General features: G+C 52.4%; 2 protein-coding genes across 7 annotated transcripts; one reads left to right on the top strand and one right to left on the bottom strand.

The window, feature by feature from the left end:
* Positions 1–1,359: 1,359 nt before the first annotated feature.
* CA9 (carbonic anhydrase 9) lies at positions 1,360–11,123 on the top strand. 2 transcript variants are annotated; one of them, XM_060154877.1, is made up of 11 exons: positions 1,360–5,831; positions 6,677–6,706; positions 6,960–7,130; positions 7,264–7,406; positions 7,488–7,580; positions 8,650–8,716; positions 9,567–9,724; positions 9,927–10,071; positions 10,202–10,228; positions 10,676–10,757; positions 10,889–11,123. In XM_060154877.1, the coding sequence occupies exons 1-11, from the start codon at positions 5,201–5,203 to the stop codon at positions 10,953–10,955; spliced, it is 1,614 nt and encodes a 537-aa protein (XP_060010860.1). In that variant the 5' UTR covers positions 1,360–5,200; the 3' UTR covers positions 10,956–11,123. The 2 variants fall into 2 exon arrangements, 1 of the variants encoding a protein (XP_060010860.1); XR_009541556.1 differs by lacking the exon at positions 9,927–10,071 and having other exon boundaries at positions 10,889–10,929.
* A 930-nt stretch (positions 11,124–12,053) lies between these two features.
* On the bottom strand, positions 12,054–19,718 carry TPM2 (tropomyosin 2). Of its 5 annotated transcripts, XR_009541555.1 has the most exons (10): positions 19,452–19,696; positions 18,889–19,014; positions 15,671–15,804; positions 15,455–15,572; positions 15,287–15,357; positions 14,752–14,827; positions 14,509–14,571; positions 14,281–14,350; positions 12,554–13,311; positions 12,054–12,197 (listed from the first exon to the last, which is right to left on the bottom strand). XR_009541555.1 is itself a non-coding variant. In XM_060154876.1 (9 exons), the coding sequence occupies exons 1-9, from the start codon at positions 19,563–19,565 to the stop codon at positions 12,115–12,117; spliced, it is 855 nt and encodes a 284-aa protein (XP_060010859.1). In that variant the 5' UTR covers positions 19,566–19,718; the 3' UTR covers positions 12,054–12,114. The 5 variants fall into 5 exon arrangements, 4 of the variants coding, with proteins under 4 accessions (XP_060010859.1, XP_060010858.1, XP_060010857.1 ...); XM_060154876.1 differs by lacking the exons at positions 12,554–13,311; positions 14,752–14,827 and adding an exon at positions 15,072–15,147 and having other exon boundaries at positions 19,452–19,718; XM_060154875.1 differs by lacking the exon at positions 14,752–14,827 and adding an exon at positions 15,072–15,147 and having other exon boundaries at positions 12,054–13,311; positions 19,452–19,706.
* Positions 19,719–20,493: the final 775 nt, after the last annotated feature.

The following is a 20,493-nucleotide window of genomic DNA, read 5'->3' as shown; positions in this document are numbered from 1 at the left end:
CTTGGGTTAGCTTAATCCAGCAGCTCAGTCAAATCACCAAGGACTGCTTTCTACCATTCTACTCTGCCTTCCATGGTTTTATCATCTTAAGGCTGGCTTCCATTGGGGTTACAAGGTGGCTGCCCACAGTTCCAGAGGCTGTGTGTTTCCTCATCCATGTCTGGACAAAGTGAAAGTGAATTCCCTCAGTTATCAAATACTTGAGACAGAGAGCTTCACTCTGACTGGACCCACCTAGGTTGCAAACCCATCAAGGAGAACAGGGCAATGGCAGCCCTCTGAAGGCCATGTCAAGTAGTACTATGGACTTTATCCTAAGGGCAATGGGAAACATTCAGAGGTCTTAAATAGGGAGTGAGATTATATGTGCATTTTAGAGAGATCACCCTGGCTAGCTGGACTCAGCAAGACCCATTAGGAGGCTGGTGCAGTTACCCAGGTAAGAGGTGATGGAAGTGTGGACTAGGATGAAAAATGAGGATGAAAAGTTTAGAAGGTAGAATCCATAGTGCTTGATGACTTGACTTTCCTTCAGACGTGAAGGAAAAGATGAAAGATGGCACCAGGCTCCTGGCTTAGACCACTTGGTGGAGTATGGAAGAAGAGGTTTTGGGGACAAATGAATTCGGCTACAGGCCTGTTGAATTTGAGATACTTGTGGGACATCCAAGTGGGGATATCCATTTGGCGGGTGGTTATAGATCTGACATGGGGTAGTCCAACCTGGGGATACTTGGCTGTCCTCAAGTATAGAAGCTATGGGAGTAAATGAAACTGCCTACAAAGGACATGAAGAGGGATATGGGCAGAAGACATGAAGGTCCCCAGCACAAGCTCATTCCTTCTCATCCCGTGCACCCACTTCAGTTCCAAAATGGCTGATGGTGTAGTGGGCTAAATGGTGGCCCCCATAAAGATGTGTCCATGTCCTGACCCCTAGAACCTGTGAATGTGACCTTATTTGGAAAAAGGGTCTTTGCAGATGTAGTTAAATTAAGAATCTTAAGATCATCCTGGATTATCCTGGTGGGCCCTAAATCCAATGGTAAGTGTTCCTATAAGAGACATCCAGTAGAAGACATAAGGACAAGAGAAGAAGGCCATGTGAAGTCAGAAGCAGAGACTGAAGTTATGCAGCCACAAGCCAAGGAATGCCTGGAGCCACCAGAAGCTAGAAGAGGCCTTAGAGCCTTCAGAAGGAACAGGGCCCTGCCAACACCTTAATTTCAGACTTCTAGCCTCCAGAACTGTGAAAGAATAAATCTGTGTTGTTTTATGCCACCCAGTTTGTGTTAATTTGTTACAGCAGTCCTAGGAAAATAATACTGATGGTGAGCTGGGCCAGAACTACAGGTGAGTCCCCAGGGCCCCGGAAGGGCTGTGATTTGTCTTTGCTTCCAATCCATGTCTGGGGAATAGGGGGCTCTTTTTCCTCCTACTTCACCAGCAAATAGCTCCCTCCTCTGCAGCCCTGGGATAAGCAGAGACATGGCCCTCGATGTTTTAAGACACAGACCCTAATGACCAAAAACTTGGCCTTAAACAACCACAGAGAGGTCGTGTGTCAGGCCGGGGTGGGGGGAGGGGGTGTCCTTAGTCAATCAGTCCTGAGTACACTCTGTCCCTGGGGAGACTCAGAAAACAAGACTCTGGGAGCTCAAACCTGTTTTAGGGTTTGGCAGACTCCCAGTTGCAAAAGCACGATCTTGGGTCAGAGTCCACATTCCCCACCCAGACCAGAGACATAGTCACACACAGAGACAGAGAGCTCAAGAAAGAGACAGCACCACGGAGAATGGCACTTGGGAAATTAGGGAGCTGTAACACAGAGAGAGCTGTACCTAGATGTAATCTGGACTCTGAAATACTGAGAAAAAGCAGCAGAGATGGAGGGGAGACATGTGGACACATAGAAGTGCCAAGGAGAATTGTACAAGGAGACCCTGATGGAGGTCTAAAAAGGAAAAAGGTGGAAACATTCAAAACATTTGGAAAGAGGGAAAATGAAATAAAACTAAGATTGGTGTTGGAGAAAGTTCTAGACATACAGACTCCAGACTTCAGTTAGCATGGTGTTTCTGTCCTCCATGCTTCCCATGACCTCCTCCACCTCAACTAGATTAGTCGTTACCACATTCTGTCTTGTCCAGGCCCATCCAGTTTAGATATTACCATGTACTTTCCATGTGTCTGGGTCCAACCAAGGTTCTGACAACACAGCTGACCAAGACAATGAGCTGACCATCAGGAGTTCACACTGGATCAGATTGCCATGGATGGCTCTTAATTTAGCTCCAGAAATGGCAACCTAGATCGTTAGGCTGACTACCTCCTAAGAAGACTGCTTGTTCAGCCATACAAGTTTTGGCATACAGTATGACAGTCACTCTGACAAGGCAGACAGTTTGGGGTGCTGTAGAAATGTGATGTCCTGTTCCTGGAATAATTGCGGTTTGACACACACAGGCCATTGACAATGGGCTCCCTGAGGGCAGGGAAGGCATTTAGTTTGGTTTTTCTCAAGCCCTGTCTCGGTGATCTGCAGAGAGAAAAATGATCAATAATAAAGTAATACTGAACAAAAGACAGACTCAATCAATCAAATACTGGACCCTGCCCTTATGGACCTCAAGGCTATTAGAGCAGATATAATGTCATAAATCACCTTAATATGAATTGGATGCTAGAGAAGGTTGTTAGTGAGGGCAAAGAACTGTGGTGGTTCAGAGGCACCAGAAATCTCTTCCTGTGGTGTAAAGCTGGTCAAGCAAGACCTCCTAGAAGAGATGGCCTTTGAGCTGAGCCTTTTTTTTTATTATTTAATTTTTATTTTATATTGGAGTATAGTTGAGTTACAGTGTTGTGTTAGTTTCAGGTGTACAGCAAAGTGACTCAGTTATACATATACATATATCCATTCTTTTTCAGATTCTTTTCCCATATAGGGTATTACAGAATATTGAGTAGAGTTCCCTGTGCTATATAGTAGGTCCTTGTTGGTTATCTATTTTATATATAGTAGTGTGTATAGGTTAATCCCAAACTCCTAATTTACCCCTCCCCTCCACCTTCCCCTCTGTAACCATAAATTTGTTTTCTAGTCTGTGAGTCTGTTTCTGTTTTGTAAATAAGTTCATTTGTATCATGTTTTTTTAGATTCCACATATAAGTGATATCATATGATATTTGTCTTTCTCTGTCTGACTTACTTCACTTACTATGATAATCTCTAGGTCTATCCATGTTGCTGCAAATGGCATTATTTCATTCTTTTTTAATGGCTGAGTAACATTCCACTGTATATATGGACCACATCTTCTTTATCCATTCCTCTGTCGATGGACATTTAGGTTGCTTCCATGTCTTGGCTATTGTAAATAGTGCTGCAATGAACATTGGGGTGCATGTGTCTTTTCAAATTATGGTTTTCTCCAGATATATGCCCAGGAGTGGGATTGCTGGATCATATAGTAGTTCTACTTTTAGTTTTCTAAGGAACCTCCATACTGTTCTCCATAGTGGTTGTATGAACTGAGTTTTGAATAATAGAAGGGATTTAGACAGAGGAGATAGTAAAGCTGTTTAACATGTTAGTGGGTGCATTCGTGCACAACTACTGACCTACCAGAGTGGAAACTGGTTGGGGCATTCAAGTGGGGTCCTGGAGCCCCTGCTGTGTCAAGCATTACTTCTTTAGTGAGTTCATAAGGTCAGGACAGTCCCTAGGGAGGAGTGGGGTAGCAGGAGCACCCTGGAGTTAGGGACTAGTTACAAACCAGATTATAAATATTTCAATATATTTAATTACCTATACAACCATACTGGTGTGTGTACCTACTGAATGTTAGCCCCAGATAAGGATCTCCTGAGATGGCCTCACTCTCTTCTGGTTTGTTGAAGCCATAGGGGCCTTATTAGAATGTGAGCTGTAGAACAGCAGAGGCTGTTCTCCAGTTCAATGCTGCATCCCTAGGGTCTAGAACAGTGCCTGGAGGACTAGAGGAAGCTTACCAAATGTTAAGTGAATAGGCAGACTGGGAATCCCAGCCCATTGTTGGGGTCCTCTCACTATTCATCTCCTTGCACCCACTTTCCCCCTCCAATTCGTACTCCACACCACCCTTCAACATAACCTAGAATGAGATTTGGATTCTGTCATTCTTCTGCTCAAAGTATTTGGTGCCTCCCTTTTGCCCAGAATGCCATTTTCCCCTTTTTTTTTTTTTTTTGGTGGTACGCGGGCCTCTCACTGTCGTGGCACAGGCTCCGGACACGCAGGCTCAGCGGCCATGGCTCACGGGCCCAGCCGGATCGGGGCACGAACCCGTGTCCCCTGCATCGGCAGGCGGACTCTCAACCACTGTGCCACCAGGGAAGCCCCTCCCCCATTCTTTTTTAAACCAATTGAACTGCTACTTCTTTAAGCCCTGATCAAATTTTGCCTACTTCTGTATTACTTTCTGAGGCAGAATTCATCTCTCTCCCCCAAATATTATGATGATTTTTGCCCTCACTCACAAGACAGCAAGCTCCTCGGGATAGGGACTGCGTCTTATTCATTTCCATACATCTAGTCTATTAGCCCAATGCCTGACATATGGTAGATGCTAAATAAATAGAAGAGTGAAAGGCATTCCCAGCAGTGAGAACTAAATGAACAAAGGTGGTCAAAGGTTTGGGTAAAAAATGAATAGTTTAATTTGGCTAGGGTATGAGGGAGAGTAGTAGGAGAAAAGATGGAAAAGTCTCTTTGGTAGTATTTTGAGGGGACTTGGAAGTCAACTAGAGGGAGAAGATGGGCAGATAGAAGATACTTTGGTAGAGTGTGGAAAGCCAATGGAGGTTTTTGAGCAAAGGTGTAATATGATGAATAATACATTTAGTTTAAACCTATCAGACTCTCTAATAAATATATACAGTTTTCCATTCATACTCAAATTCGCCTCCCACCTACCCATCCATCCACCCTCCCACCCCCAGACTCCCCCCGCAGCTTGCCCTACCCCTTCACCTGCTCCCTGGCTGGGCCAGGGATGTATATATGGGCTGCTTCCCCTCTCAGCCAGAGGACGTGGGGTCCCCAGCTGCCTGGGACTGGGAAGCAGGCCAGGGTTAGCTGAGGTTGGCTGGCGAGCAGCCAGGCGGTGCCAGGGAGAACCCGTTTAGTGCCAGGTGGTGCCTTGGGTTCCAAGCTGAGCCCATGACCCTGATAACCTTCTACCTGCGCACATACCTGCCGCTCACTCCACCCCATGCCCAACTTTGCTATCAGGGAGGGGGCACAGGGCCAGACAGACCTGCAGGGCTTTGGCTCCATCTCTACAAAAGGGCCTTCTGTGAGCCAGTCTGCTCCCCTCCAGGCTTGCTCCTCCCCCATCCAGCTCCTGTTTCTGATGCACGTACAGACCGTACACACCGTGTCCCAGGACACCCCACAGTCAGCCGCATGGCTCCCCTGTGCCCCAGCCCCTGGCTCCCTCTGTGGATCCCGGCCCCTGCCCCAGGCCCCGCTGTGCAGTTGCTGTTATTACTGCTCCTCCTGGTGCCTGCCCATCCCCAGAGCCTGCTCTGGATGCAGGGGGCTCCCACCACAGGAGGAGATTCATCTGGGGAAGACGATCCACTGCGTGAGGAGGACCTGCCCAGTGAAGAGGATATACCTGGAGAGGAGGACCCACCTGGAGAAGAGGACCCACCTGGAAAGTTGGATCCACCTGGAATGAAGACTGAAGCAGGAGAAGAGGATTCTCTGAAGATAGAGGATCTACCTACTGTTGAAACTCCCAGGGATACTCAAGGCCCCCAGAATAATGCCCACAGAGACAAAAAAGGTAAGTGGTCATCAGCTCTGCAAATCTAGGCTCCAGGAGGTTGATGCTTCCCCTCATTAAACCCCAACCCAGGTAGGGATTATTCAGGGAAGGAGAGGAGCCTGTACTCTGATGGTAGTTTTTCCCAACCCCAGGGGCTCCCATGCCACTAGCCCTTTACCCCCTTTCAGAGCTAGATGGGGAGACAAAAAGGGGCACAGATGGAGAGAGGTAAGCAGGAAGAGACGGGAAAGAAGAAAGGGGGAGGCTGGAGAGGAGAAAGATAGGAATGTGGAGAGAAAACAAAGGTGGAGAGAAGTAAGAGTATGAGGGGAGAGAAGAGGAAGGACGGGGGTGTACCAGAGGAAGAGCAGGAAGGGCTTGTAGAAATCACCTCATCTTCAGCCTACAGATGAGGAAACTGAGACCTAGGACTAAGGAAACAGCAGGTAGGAGAACCTGGTATCTTGACTCTCAAGCCAAGAACTTCGGAAAACGAGCTGGAGACCAGAAAGGGAACAGGATGAGTGGGGAGGAGGGATGAATAAGGGAGAAAAAGGTCTACTGATTTGGGCCTGGGAACTGAGGCCTCCACCCATTTTAGAGACCCTGAGACAGTGGTCGCAAACTGGTATCTCCGGGGCCAGCAGGATCTTTGTGTGGCCCGTCAAGCTGTGGCGTTTTATTTGGCTGCCATCTATAGTGCTTTACACCTGGCCTGCTTCAGGCATTTCTGTTACCTGCTATGCTTCTGTAAGACATCTGAATTTGTGAACCTCTGCTAGTGAAGGAGACCCACCTCCTTTTGGCCGCTGGGGAGGGACTGGGCTCAAAGATCAGCTTCTTCATTCTTCTCATTTATGCAGGGGATGACCACAGTCATTGGCGTTATGGAGGTGAGACACCCACCCCCTGCACAGACCCAGTGTGGGCACCCAGCTCTGCTAGTGCCTGCACGCCCCGCCCTCTTCCCCCGCATCCGCGTCTGCCAGTCCCTGACACCACCCGCTGCCTCTCTCCCTCCACATCCCTTATTTCTATCTCCTGTCTGGATGCCTCCTGACTCGACCCCATCACTTTTTCTACTCAGCTTCCCTAAAAGTTCCTGATCTTGTCATCAAACTTCCTGTACATACTCTCCCACTCCAGGCGCTCCGCCATGGCCCCAGGTGTCCCCCGCCTGCGCTGGCCGTTTTCAGTCCCCGGTAGATATCCGTCCAGAACTCACCGCATTTTGCCCAGCCCTGCGATCCCTGGAACTCCTTGGCTTTGAGCTCCCGCCACAACCAGAACTGCGCCTGCGCAACAATGGCCACACCGGTGAGGCGGTCTCGGGGCGGAGCCTCGGGGAAGGGGCGGAGGCTAGCTGGGGATGAGGGACTGTCCCTGGGAGTTAGGCTCGTGCTCTGCGGAGAGAGGGGCGGGCCCGGCTCACCTGCCTCTCACCCCGCAGTGCAGTTGAGTCTGCCTCCCGGGCTGGAGATGGCCCTAGCTCCCGGGCAGGAGTACCGGGCCCTGCAGTTGCATCTGCACTGGGGGGCTGCGGGTCGCCCGGGCTCGGAGCACACGATTGGCGGTCACCGTTTCCCTGCCGAGGTGAGCGCGCAGCTGTCCGCGGAGGGTCGAAGTGGGGCGCGGGGTAGGGAATCTCGCCCACTCCTACCGTGTCCTCTCCAGATCCATGTGGTTCACCTCAGCACTGCATTTGCCAAAGCTGACGAGGCCTTGGGGCGCCCGGGGGGCTTGGCCGTGCTGGCTGCCTTTCTGCAGGTACCAGCCCTGGACACCCCCCACCCCTGCTTCCCCAGCCCTCGGGCTCAGAGTATCTTGCCCCAGAGACCCACCCCCCCACCCCGCACCTGGCTATCATCTTCATTTACTCATTAGTTCTTTCATTAACACCCACTGTGAGCTGGGCTCCAACAAAAGGTTCCGAAACTGTGGATCCTTGTCTCCCCACAGCCAGTGAGGGAGGCTGACAGGATAGACATATACACAGGACGCAGAGTCAACAAGGTAGTCAGGGAAGTCCTCACAGAGGAGGTGAAACTTGAAGCCTTCACTAGTGGGAAAGAAAAGGAGATATTCCATGCAGAGCGAACGGTACATGTAAAGACTCGGAATATGGCCCATTCGGGGAATGGCAGATGCAGTAGAATGGACATAAGGAAGAGTCATTTCTCTAATACTCTTATAACCCATAATTTCCCCTTTGCAAAATGCCATATTGTCTAGAAAAGCATTTAGTGACCTCTTTGGACCTATACTGATCAGGAGTACATACACAATGATTAGAGGAGGCTAGTAGGTTGGAGGGATGGTGAGACACCTGTGGATGGTGAAACACCTGTTAGGCTCACTCCCTCCCTGACTCATGATCGCCAGCCTCACAGCGCAAAGTTCAGAGAAGCACCTTGGAAATAGCATGTCCTGGCTCCAAAACTCAAACACATGAATTATTAAGGTGAATGCAGAGCTAACATGAATACAAAGGTTATTGGGGTTTCCTGTGGTGGGGACATAGAATGTGTGTGGAGTTAATGATGAGTGAGATTGGAAAAGTAAGTAGAGCCCATCATTGAGAACCTTGTATCCTAGTAAAGTGACCCACCATCCTCCTCTTCCTCCAATTTGCCATTGAAAACTAGTCTGCCTAGTTACGTCAGTTTGCAAAGTAGGAGTATATAGATCTTGAGTAATAATACATGAGATATTGTGTTCCCCCAGCGTTCTCAGAGCTGGGAACTAGGGGAGGACTATGGGAACCCACCTCACCTTCAGGCCTCCAGCCATGACCCTAAATACATGTATGAATCTATCTTGCATTATCATCTCCTAGGAAGGCCCCGAAGAAAACAGCGCCTACGAGCAGTTGCTGTCACATTTGGGAGAAATCGCCGAGGAAGGTCAGTTTTTTGGTTTGGCCACTACCCTTGATACCCTTGTTCATAAAGAACCGCCCTTGGGGAGCCTCAGGTCTGAGGATGGAGAAGGGCTCCCTCCCACACAGAGGGGTTGAAATGTGAACGGGCCTACTGTGACCTTGATAATAACTATGAAGCCGAACACAGGCAAACAGGCAAAGGCAGACTGCTGGCTACAGGCTTTATGTTTAAAAACCAAACAGAAACTAAGATAAGACAAAAACCAAATAAGACCAAAAAAATAGTGTTTGGAACTTTCAGGGGTTGAGTCTGGTTGAGTCTAAAATTTTTCTGAGAGATGTCTATTACTCCTTCATAAGTATCAAATATTTTAAATTTGTTAATACTTTTGTTGGAAATCTTTCTTTCCTTCTCAGTCACTCTAGGTCATTTTAAACCTCACTTGCCCAACTGGACCTTAAGTTTTGCTAAACTAGAGAGAACTGCGTTTTTTGAGTTTTGTGTCTGTTTTTAAAGTTATAGGTATTTATGTACAAGTTATTCAACTCATTTTCTCTTTTGATTTACTCTGGGCTTAAATCTGCATTCCAGCGTGTTATCACAGTGTGCAAAGTAAGAGTGAAGACTCAGAGGGAGGGCCAGGGGAGCAATTTTCTCACTCTGTGCGCCCCAAAGCCTTTTACTTCCTCCTGAGTCATGTCTTGCGCTGAGTTATGGGAAGGGACACACTCAGTGAAGAAGTGGTTTCAGGGAGTTGAATCAGCTTGGCTTCTGGGAGATAAAAATGTATTCCTGTACCCCAAAGCTTTGTTGTGTGTATGGCGGGGGGGGGTCAATCTATGTGGGACTCCAGCACAGGTCCTCTCCACAGACTCTGAGACTTGGGTCCCAGGACTGGATGTATCTGCACTGCTGCCCTCTGACCTCAGCCGCTACTTCCGATATGAGGGGTCTCTCACCACACCCCCCTGTGCCCAGGGAGTCATCTGGACTGTGTTCAACCAGACAGTAAAGCTGAGTGCTAAGCAGGTGGGGCTGGGGTGTGGTGGTGACATAGGGGATGAGGGGGAAAGGGTTGTAAGTGGAGGTGAGAAAGAGGAGGCATAAAGAGATGGCCGTGTTGGGGATGAGGGAGACGTGGACAGTGGGTCCCTGAGGTGCTGGCTGTAAGCCTGTGACCCTTTTGCTTCTGTGTCATGAGCCCACCCCCACTGTCTGCTGACCTCCCTAGCTCCATGCCCTCTCTGACTCCCTGTGGGGACCTGATGACTCTCGGCTACAGCTGAACTTCCGAGCTACACAGCCTTTGAATGGGCGAATAATTGAGGCCTCCTTCCCTGCTGGAGTGGACAGCAGCCCTGGGACCGTTGAGCCAGGTGCAGCTTTGTCTACTGATGCCATGCCCCCTGCCCCCAGCCACAGGCCCCTCATCCTCCCCATGTGTCCTCATTTGTCTGTCACTGGTGATCACCACCCCTGGCTCTAATGTCTCCTTTTTCTCCTCAGTCCACCTGAATTCCTGTCTCGCTGCTGGTGAGTCTGTGCCCCTCCTCTGGTTCCTGAGGCTAGGGGCATCCCTTGGCACCGTCCAGCCTCAGGGGCTAGTCAGGACCACCACTGCTACCTCTCCATTTCTGCAGAGCACACTCCAACCCCAATAGGATAGCGTCAGATCAAGGCAGGGGCGTTCCCCTGTTGTCCCCAGTGCAAGAGTTGGTCAGAATGAAGCTCCAGAAATCTCCTTGCATCCTCCTTCCCAAACAACCTCTTTCGTTTTGTTTTTAGAGAGGAAAAAAGTGCTTATCTTACCCCTTCTTGTGTATCCACCCCCCTCCCTTTGCTGGCCTCTGCTGGATTCGGAGACGCTGGGGGCAGCTGGAGAACTTGGGGCAGGGGTGGGGTTCAGGTGGAAGAGGCTCTGAGGGAACGCTACAGACTCCTCTTCACTCCCTGAGGCAGTCTCTCTCCTCCTCCCTCCAGGAGACATCCTGGCCCTGGTTTTTGGCCTTCTCTTTGCGGTTACCAGCATCGCCTTCCTTGTGCAAATGAGAAGGCAGCAAAGGTATTTTACTAACCCTCTCCCTTAGGCCCAGCCCCTGCTGCCCAAGTGGAGTCCAGAACAGCTTTATGCAAATTGCATGCAAATGAGCTCATCCTTGGTGAGGTTTCTGATTAGGGTTCCCTGTTGTGTAGACACCCAAGTGGGACCAAAGGAAGTGTCAGGTACCACCCGGCAGAGGTCACGGAGACTGTTGCTTAGAGGCCTGCAACTTGGAGAATGTGCAGAGAAGCTGGCCGGAGGAATCTGAGGGGGAGCTGGAGACTTTGTCCTGCCCATTACACTACTTCCTTTTAAGCCTCCAAAGATATATTTTTTAAATAAATATTTCTAATAAAGTCTGTGGAAGGCGTATCCTTGTTCCCCAAATCAACAGGATGGTGTGTTCATTTCCTATTGCTGCTGTAACAAATTACCACAGACAGTGGTAACGGAAATTTATCCTCTTAAGAGTTCTAGAGGTCAGATGTTCAAAATGAATCTTCTGGGCTAAAGTCAAGGTGTTGGCAGGGCTGGTTCCTTCTGGACACTCCTGAGGAGAGGATATTTTCTTGCCTTTTTCAGCTTCTAGAAGCCAAGCATTCCTTGGCTTGTGGCCCCTTCCTTGCATCACTCCAATCTCTTGCTTCCATTGTCACATCTCCTACAACTGCTTTTAACCTTCTTGCCACCCTCTTATAAGGATCCTTGCGATTATGTTGGGCCTACCCAGTTAACCTAGGATAACCTCCCCATCTCAAAATCCTTAGCTTAACTAAAGTCCCCTTCCCATGTAAGGTAACATTTCACAGGATTAGGGTATGGACATCTTTGGTGGGGGGACATGATTCTGCTTCATGTAGATGTTATCAGGAAGCAGGGAGAAATGACCGATATTGTTGGAATGACTGTGTGTGTGTGTGTGTGTGTGTGGACAAGCTCGGTCTCTAGGCTTAAAATCACACTGAGGCTTCTGGGTTTTCACCCTGCTCAAGTAAAACCTATGTAGCTTTGCAGTTTTGCCTTCCAGTCGTGCTGCCCGGCCCAGCCACTTGCTGGAATGGGGCAGTGCCGCTGAGAGCAGCTCCTTTGCTCTGTGGGGAGTAAGGGCCAGATGTTCCCCCAGCCCTGCCAGGCTTCTCTGCTTCACACAGCCTGTTCACAACCCCTCCTCAGTGAGCCCAGTGCCCCACCCCTCTGGCTCACTCAGGGGTCCTTCCAACTCCACTGTTCCCCTGGGGCATCCTCTCTACCTTCTCCACTTTGGAAAACCACCACCACCATCCCCAACACCCAAGAAAGGCTTAAAGGGCCCCGTGATACTGGTAACATCAGTTTTATTCGGTGGCAACTACAGCCTGGCTGGGGGCAGGGCCAGCCCTCACAGGTTGTTGAGCTCCAGCAGGGTCTGGTCGAGGGTCTGGTGGATCTCCACGTTCTCCTCCTTGGCACTGGCCAAGGTCTCTGTGGGGGGAAGCAACCCGTGAGGTTGGTGGGGGAGAAACATGGGGAGGCATGGACAGGGGATGTGACAAATAGACACGGAGTGGGTTGGAGGCACAGGAAGACCCAAACATTCAGGGATCTGAGGACCCTGTGGGTGGGACAAATGGATGGACTGAACAAGTCAGACAGGGATGCCTCACTCAAGGCTCTGGGGCCGTGGAGGTGGGATGGGAAGGCCTGAGTCATAAACTAATTTACCCTCCTTCTTTAAAAGGTTGAAGAGAGTTGGAAGCAGGAGGAAAGACAAAGACTGAGCCAGGAAAGGGAGTGTCAGACAGACAGACAGACAGACAGACTTGAGGCAGAAAACAGACCTGCAGGGAAAGCCCCATGGTGCTGCCATCCAGTGTCTCTCCAAACTTCATCCCAGACCATTCACAACCTTCTCACCCCTCCCCTGCACCTCACCATTCCACTTCCCTTCCAGTCATTCTTTTAGATCCTGGAATCACAGCTTGAATGCTCCAAGGGCAGTGACATGCCTGGGTCTGTAGAAGGGCGTGTGACTCAGAGGCACCAGAGGGCCCGTGGTTGACTGACGTGGTCATACGTGCCCACATGCAGCAGTGAGAGTCATGCAGAGAGGGTTCCGGTGTGGGCCACAGTGTTTTGTGGGTGAGATCAGTAGGGGAGGGGGGGTCACAAGATCAGGGGTGCCCGTAGGAGCCAGGGTCTCAGCAGTGAACCAGTGCTCTGTGGGGGTGATGGAAGTGCTCTCTGGAGGGCAGGAAAACAGCGTGGAGACCAAGTTGAGTTTATTAAGCAGCAGAGAGCGGGAGAGGCTGGCGGGTAGAGGGAGGAGTGGATGGATATAGAAGGATGAAGCAAATGTCAGGGTGGGCGCCAGCTGTGATGGGGGCTCTCCTAGGCTGCGTCCAGCCTGGCTGTGCAATGTTGGCAATTTCTGCTCCTCCTGCTTGCCCCCCTCCCCATTACAGAGAATGGAAAGGAGAAGAGAGAAGGGGCCGCAGGCCACACTGGTGAGAGGCTCAGAGGGAGGTGATGTCGTTGAGTGCGTTGTCCAGCTCCTCGCTGATGGCCTTGTACTTCATCTTCTGTGCATAGACTTCGTCTGGGGGGTCCAGGGGAGTGGGGCCAGGTGGGGGTCCAGGGGAGTGGGGCCAGGTGGGAGTAATGGAGGGAAAGAGGAACAGAAGGAGAGAGGGTAATGGAAAGAGAGAACAAGAATCAGAGAGAGGTGGACGAAGATGGAGTGAGAGAGACAGGCCAGAGAACAGGCTGGACAGCTGTCAGGGCCCCCTCCTCCCCTCTCTTTACCCCTATGTCTTTTGCTCTTTTCTGTACCCCAAACTGGTGCTTCCCCCCAGGAGCTCCTGCCTCCCCCAGGGGCCTGGGGGCACAGTGCTTTGCATAAGCAGGAGTGCTTGCTTCAAGGGGAGGGCGCTCAAGCCACAAAGTTCTAAAGTCCTAAAGTTGGAGAGAAAACTGAGGCTTGCCTGAGAAGGCTGGAAGCAAGAGAAGAGGGAGTTATGAAAGTGAAGTAAAAAGGAAAGACAGCTTTAGGCACAACGTTGTCGGTAACAGTGAGAAGTAGCTACAGACTACAAATGCCTGGATGCTTGTTTTCACCAAATCTAGCTTCAAAAACTATTTTCCATTAATGTTATCATGAAAACTAGATAGTAAACCAAATAGCTCTCTATTTAATGAAGAAGGCGCTGCACTTGGACACAGAATTGTCTAGATCAGAGTGTGGTGTGAGGACCAGCAGCATCTGCATTACCCGGGAGCTCGTTAGACACAGATTCAGCCCAAAGTCAGCAGTCGCTTCAGAGCAGCACCCAGGAATCTGTTTTAAAAACTCTGAGGGGATTTTCATGCTCGCTCAAGCTCGAGAAGCACTGGAGGTGACGGGGCTACACCTGCTTGGATGGGAGGCACAGACCGCCAGAGTCTGTGGAGTCCTAGGTGGTCCAACCCTAATTTACCACTGGCAAGTATCATGGGATGGGAAGATAAGTCATGGGGAATATGGACCTATTTTAAAAGGTTCAGGGGTACAGAGGAATATCCCTTTTACCTTCCAGGTCATCAATGGTTTTCTCCAACTTTGCCACCGACCTTTCGGCAAACTCTGCTCGGGTCTCAGCCTGGGCATAAAGGCAAGATGGGGAAAATGACAGGAGCTTAGGCCCTCCCAGACGCTATCAACTTTCTCTTCCGTCCCTGTCCCCAAATTCCCTGCCACAGGAGGTCTCTGGCGGGTACTGGGGGGCTTGAGGGGGATTTGGACTGGAAGGACTCTCACCTCCTTTAGCTTCTCCTCCAGCAGTTTGATCTCCTCTTCATATTTATCTTCTTTGGTGGAATACTTTTAGGGACAGACACATGCCATCAGTTCATCGCCTCCACAAGTCCTTCATTTCTCCACGGAGCCCCACAGGCTACTCCTGATTTTGTCTCCATCAAACATCCGGCCCTGCCCTGCCTGGGCCCATCGCCTCCCTCCCCTGAAGGACCCCATCCTCACTGCCCCTCTACCCCCCTCTACCTTGTCCGCTTGGGCTTCCAGAGATTTCAAGTTGTTGGTAACAATTTTCAGCTCCTCCTCTAGGTCCCCACATTTACTGCAGGGGGTGTGTGGCAGGGTGGGGTGTGAGGGCACAGTGGGGGAGACAGCGGAGATGGCACAGTGGGGGAGGGGTGGAGGAGAGAAGAGAAGAGCAAAGTTGTGAGAGTGACAGCAGGCAGAGTTTAGGAGCCCCAGGCCCTTCCCGGCCCCCAGCAGGTGAGAGAGAGCAGCCTGAGATGGAGGGGAAGGTGAGCCTAGAGAAGGTGCCATTGCCCAGAAAGGTCCAGAGAGGTGACTACCTCCTCCTCTGAGGCCGTCAGGGACTTGAGGGCCTGGTCCATGGTTCGCAGTTCCTCCTCCAGCTGCCTGGCTCGGCTGGGGGCAGCACGTAGGGGTCAGAGGCAGGACCCGTCCCTGTGATCCCACGCCTGGGAAACTGCCTCCCCACTGTGCAGAGTACCCCAGAGCCAGGGGCTCAAGCCGAGTTTCACTTGCCGCCCTGTGGTGTCCTCACCTCTCAGCCACCTCAGCTCTCTCTTCTGAGCGCTCCAGCTCTCCTTCCAGGATCACTAGCTTCCTGGCCACCTGTGGGGATGGGGAAGAGAGGAGGAGGAGATCCATGGTGAATGACTGGGGGTGTCTGGGACTCGGGAGTGAGAAGAAAGTGGGGCAGGGCTCTCACCTCCTCATATTTGCGGTCTGAATCCTCAGCGATGTGCTTGGCCTCCTTCAGCTGCATCTCCTGCAGCTCCATCTTTTCCTCATCCTTCATAGCTCGGTTTTCGATGACCTTCATTCCTCTGAGAGTCAGGGAGAGGGGTAGGGGTCGGGTTAGGACCAGCAGAGACAGGCTCCCAGCCCCCTCCCCGGCCCACCCTCTGAGGACCCCCCTGCCCACCTCTCACTCTCATCAGCTGCCTTCTCAGCCTCCTCCAGCTTTTGCAGGGCTGTAGCCAGGCGCTCCTGTGCCCGGTCCAACTCCTCCTCTACCAGCTGAATGCGGCGGTTCAGGGAGGCCACATCTGCCTCGGCCTGTGAGTCAAAGGTCAGAGGTCAGAGAGGCTTTGTCTGCCTTGAGGATCAGAGAGGCTTCAGAGGATGGTTAAGATTCTTGTCAGAACGAACCTAGGTTTCCTGACCTCCAGAATTTCAACCTATTTTTTTTTCCCCCAAACCAACCATCTTCTGTGCAGACTCTGTGCTCCAGCCCAAAACATGCCCTCCTGGACAAGCTCCACTCCCCTGCTACAGGGCCTCTTCTAGCACGGTGCATAATCTCCAATGGTTATCTGCACACCGATCCCTCCATCCCTCCTGAGAGCCCTCCAACTGCTGGGACCAGGTCTGAGGCAGCCCTGACGACTCCTCAGCAGGGCCTGGCCCAGGCAAGGGGTGGGGAAGAATCAGGCCAACCAGACTGCAGTGCTGCTAAAAACCGCCAATCACAGAATCAAACTCTGTGATGTCACTCGCTGCCAGGCAGACCCCTAGCGGGAGGCTCCGGAAGCAAGCCAGGCCTATTTAGGACACCCTAGGCTGTACCAAGGGTACTCCCTGCCAATGCCCGAGGCAAGTGAGGTCGGTGCGAGGGCAGTGTGAGTGGCAGATCAGCCACTGATCCTGCAGTACAGAGGCAAAATCATGGTGGTTTTGGAGAACGTGCACAGAAACAGATGATACCTTGAGGAAGAGAGGACAGAGCAAGAAGGGCCCCAATAAAGGAAAATGAGAGAAGTAGTGCAACTTGGTGTTAAGAGCGTCAGCTCTGAGTGACACTGTTGTCTTTGAGCTACTTGTGTGACCTTGGGTAACTTATTTAGTCTCTCTAAGCCTCAGTTTCCTCCTTTTTAAATTGCAGTTGACAATAGCAGTTCCTACTTTGTAGGCTGTTCTGAGATAATGCAGTGCTTCTAATACTGGATTAATAACAGGATCATCTGGGAGGTGTATAAAAAATACCAGGTTCTCTAGCTCCATGCTGGAGCCACTGAACTGAGATCTCCAGGGCAGGGGCTTGGAAATCTTTCCATCTTTTTTTTTTCTTGCGGTATGTGGGCCTCTCACTGCCGTGGCCTCTCCCGTTGCGGAGCACAGGCTCCGAACGCGCAGGCTCAGCGGCCATGGCTCACGGGCCCAGCCGCTCCGTGGCATGTGGCATCCTCCCAGACCGGGGCACGAACCCGTGTCCCCTGCATCGGCAGGCGGACTCTCAACCACTGCGCCACCAGGGAAGCCCCCCCCCCTTTTTTTTTTAAAGCTTCCAAGGGATTCTGATGATAAGTGATCTTGGGAAATAGTAAAATAATATGCAGAAAGCACTTGAATATGTGCCTGCAGAGTCCACACCCCATAAAAGTTAGGTTATCCCTTGTCTCTCCCTCAAGGACAAAACACAGAAACCGCGAGATTTAGGATTGGAAAGGAAAAAGGACCAGTGTAGGGGAAGAAGAGAGTGACAGGGAAGAGATGGGTGGCAGCACTGGGGGTAGAGGGAGTAGAAAGCAGGTCCTGAGTGATAGTGTAGGGCAGGGGAAACAACACCATATATAGAAAGTAGTTGCAGCTTATCCTCCAGGTGCTGAAGGCCACCTAGAGTGACAAGAGCCCATCCTGGGCACAGGGCCATATGACTCAATGTGGAAGGATTCTGGGACAGCACTGGGGTTGGTAAGAATGACTCTGGGGGACACTGGAGGTCTATTCTAGAGAGAGATGAGACTCTGCAAAAGGGAAACTCTTCATGGTAGTGGGGTGACAAATGACTCTGGAGAATCTGGGAAGTCCTGGGGCCCGCATCACAGGAATGACTTTTGCCATTTTCTGCTTCTCAAGTTCTTCCCAGTTACGGATGCTGCCCTCTAACTGCAGGACAGGCAGTGCTGTCCCCTTTGCACAAATGAGAAGCAAGAGAGAAAGGAGAAACTGAGGCACCGTGTAAGTTAAGTGCTGTGTTCAAGGTCACACAATAAGTTTGGGCACCGTTTCCTATCTTCTACTGGTGCTGCTGCCCTGCTTCCCCAGCTCTGTCCCTGTCTTCCCCTCCTCCCTCCAGCCCCCACCTAGCTCCTTGGGTTTCCAGTCCTTACTCCAGCTGCACTGGGCCTCAGTTATTTATAGAGTGTCAGATGCCCAGGGTCGTCTTCACTAGCAGCTGCAGGTCAGTTCCCTCCCAAGTGCCAGGGCTGGTGAAGAACCAAAACCGAAGGCTGGAGGTCAGAGAAACCAACCTTGGGGCTAGGGGGGGATGGGGAACAAGGATAATGGTCAATACGAACAGTAATGTCATCTCTGATCTCGGATGTTCAGACCGTACGTATGCGAATCCCCCCATCCACCCAACCGCAGGCTCATCTTAAACTTAAGCCTGGGTGGAAGGCAAATGGGGAGCATGAGGCAGAGAAAGTACCATGTCCAAAGTCTGATGGCCGTTCTCCTACCTCGTGGGGGGAGGGGTTGGAAATGGCAGGAGGTGGAGAAGTCTGGTTAGCGGGTGGGGGGTGGGCAGAGGAATCTCCGAGTGAGCAGAACTTGCCAAGGTGGCTGCCGTGGCGTTTGTGGCTCTGTCCCTCTGCCCCGTGGCCTGGCATGGTCTCAAGGCCAAGAGCTTAATGAGGGTAAGTGAGGGACTGACAGAACCTGAGCTGGCGTCCCAGTGCACAGCAGGGCCGCTGGAGCCAGAAGTCAAGGCCAGGGAATTTCTAATGGCCCCCCCGGGGGTGTAGCTCAAGTCAGGGCCCCTCTTTGAACTCCTCTCCCCTCCCCCTGCCCCGCACCCCGAAAAGGTAGCTGCAGGCTCCTTTCCATGTTCAGCTGGGGGATTAGTTGAGATGGATGGTAAATTCTTGTACCACCCACCCCCGCGGTGACTCATTGCTTGGTCACTGTACACGCTAAGAGCTGGAACCAAACGAAATTACAACACTGTGTCCTCTGGGGGAAGTGGGAAGTGGTTTTGATTTACCCACTGTCTTGGATTATTTGTGCCAGCTTTTGCCCTAGCCTGGGTTCCTGCGAGGAAACGGTTTCTGTCCTGGTGCTGAAGGTCCCCTCCATCCCCATGTCTGGGACCTCTCCCAGTGCACTAACTCTCCCACCATCCCCCAGGTCCACACTCACATCGGTGGCTTTCTTCTCAGCCTGCTCCAGTTTCTCCTGGGCATCCTTCACTGATTCGGAATACTTTTCCACCTCGTCTTCCGTCCCTTTCAGCTTCTTCTGGAGGGCCTGCTGCTCCTCCTCCAGCTGGGAGAGAAAAGCCTCAGTCAGCCAGGCCCAGGCCCAGGCAGGAGGCAGTGGTGCGTGCGAGGGGGTACTAAGAGATATGTAGCGGCTGTCAGGGAGGAAGAGGGATAGCAGAGGAGGGACAGTGCAGCCAGGGGTGTTGTAGGGACCTGGCGGGAGGGGAGAGAGAGCTTCCGACCCCAAGGAGCAAGGGCCATCATGGCTCTGCAAGGGCAGGAGTGGAAAGGGGGGGACCGGGGCTCCCCAGGCTATGGTGGATGAGATGAAGCGTGGCTCTGGCTAGGGCCCTGAGGGGTACCGTGAAGGCCCAGCAGCCCTCACACTGGACAGTAGAGAGCCTTGGACAGCAGGTCAGAGGCTGGGGGGCACCGGGCAGGGCCTACCCCACCCGCATTGTGGGGTGGCGGCAGGGGATGCACCGGGCCTGGGGCCCCCACCTGCTTGCAGCGGTCCTCAGCTTGCTTCTTGTCGGCCTCAGCCTGCTCAGCGCGGTCGATGGCATTCTCCTTGTCCAGCTTTAGCATCTGCATCTTCTTCTTGATGGCGTCCATGGTTGCGGTGGGAGACCGGCCGGCCGGCGGGCTGTGGGGTGGACCGGGCTGACTGGGCTGGCTGCGCGAAGTGGTTGCACGGGTGGCAGGCGAGGAGGACCAACCAGGACTGGGATGTCCCAGCCGCGCGGGCGCCTAAAAGGCGGGGAGGGACCGGGCGGAGCCGGGGGCCAGGACCCTCCCCCACCGCAGCCCAAACCTTGTAGGGGCAGAAGCGCTGCAGGGTCGGGGGGCGCGGCCACCCCCTGCGCCCACCCCCTCGGGGCTCCGCCTCTCCCCCCTCCCTTTCCCCACCAACCCCCCCCCTCCCACGGCCGTCTGAAGGGAAAGTAGATGGAGAGTCTGTCGAAAGAAAACACCGTAGCGTTGCAGAGGGGAGGGGACCCTGGGGCTGGGGGCTCCGCGCTTCTTCTGAGTGACAGCCCAGCCCAGTGGCAGCTGCGGCTGGGGGCCCTGGGGCTATTTCGGGGTTTGAGCTCACGGCAGCTGCCCGGGCGCAAGGACCGGAGTGTCCCCCCCATCAGCTGCAGCAGCCGCTGCACTTAATTTAGAAGTTTCCTGTAAATCCCCTCGGATTAAATGTCTCTTGGAAGGCGGGGCTCCTCCGCCTTTCGAGTGCCTCAGTTTACCCTGAGTCCCAGACTCTGGGTTTGCGTTACCGACGTGGCAGTGATAGCGGAGAGTCTCTCCAGGGACTTGGGGAAACTGAGTCAGGAGGGGAGCCCAGAGACCCAGTCGCAGTGCGGGGCGAGGCCCGGCTGGCTGCCCCCGAGGGCGGGCCTGACCTCTCTTCCCCCTTCCAGCCCCTTCCAGCCCCTGCCTCTGGAGCCAGGGCCCCTCCTCCATGGTCGCCGGGACTCAGAACCCAGCTCCGTGCCCCGCCTGCCCCACCCCCACGTGCCCCGCATATTTTCCACGCGGCTTCTGC

This window comes from Lagenorhynchus albirostris, chromosome 7 (genome assembly GCF_949774975.1).
Source record: "Lagenorhynchus albirostris chromosome 7, mLagAlb1.1, whole genome shotgun sequence".
Classification (NCBI taxonomy): domain Eukaryota; kingdom Metazoa; phylum Chordata; class Mammalia; order Artiodactyla; family Delphinidae; genus Lagenorhynchus; species Lagenorhynchus albirostris.
This window is presented reverse-complemented; position numbering and strand designations above follow the sequence as displayed.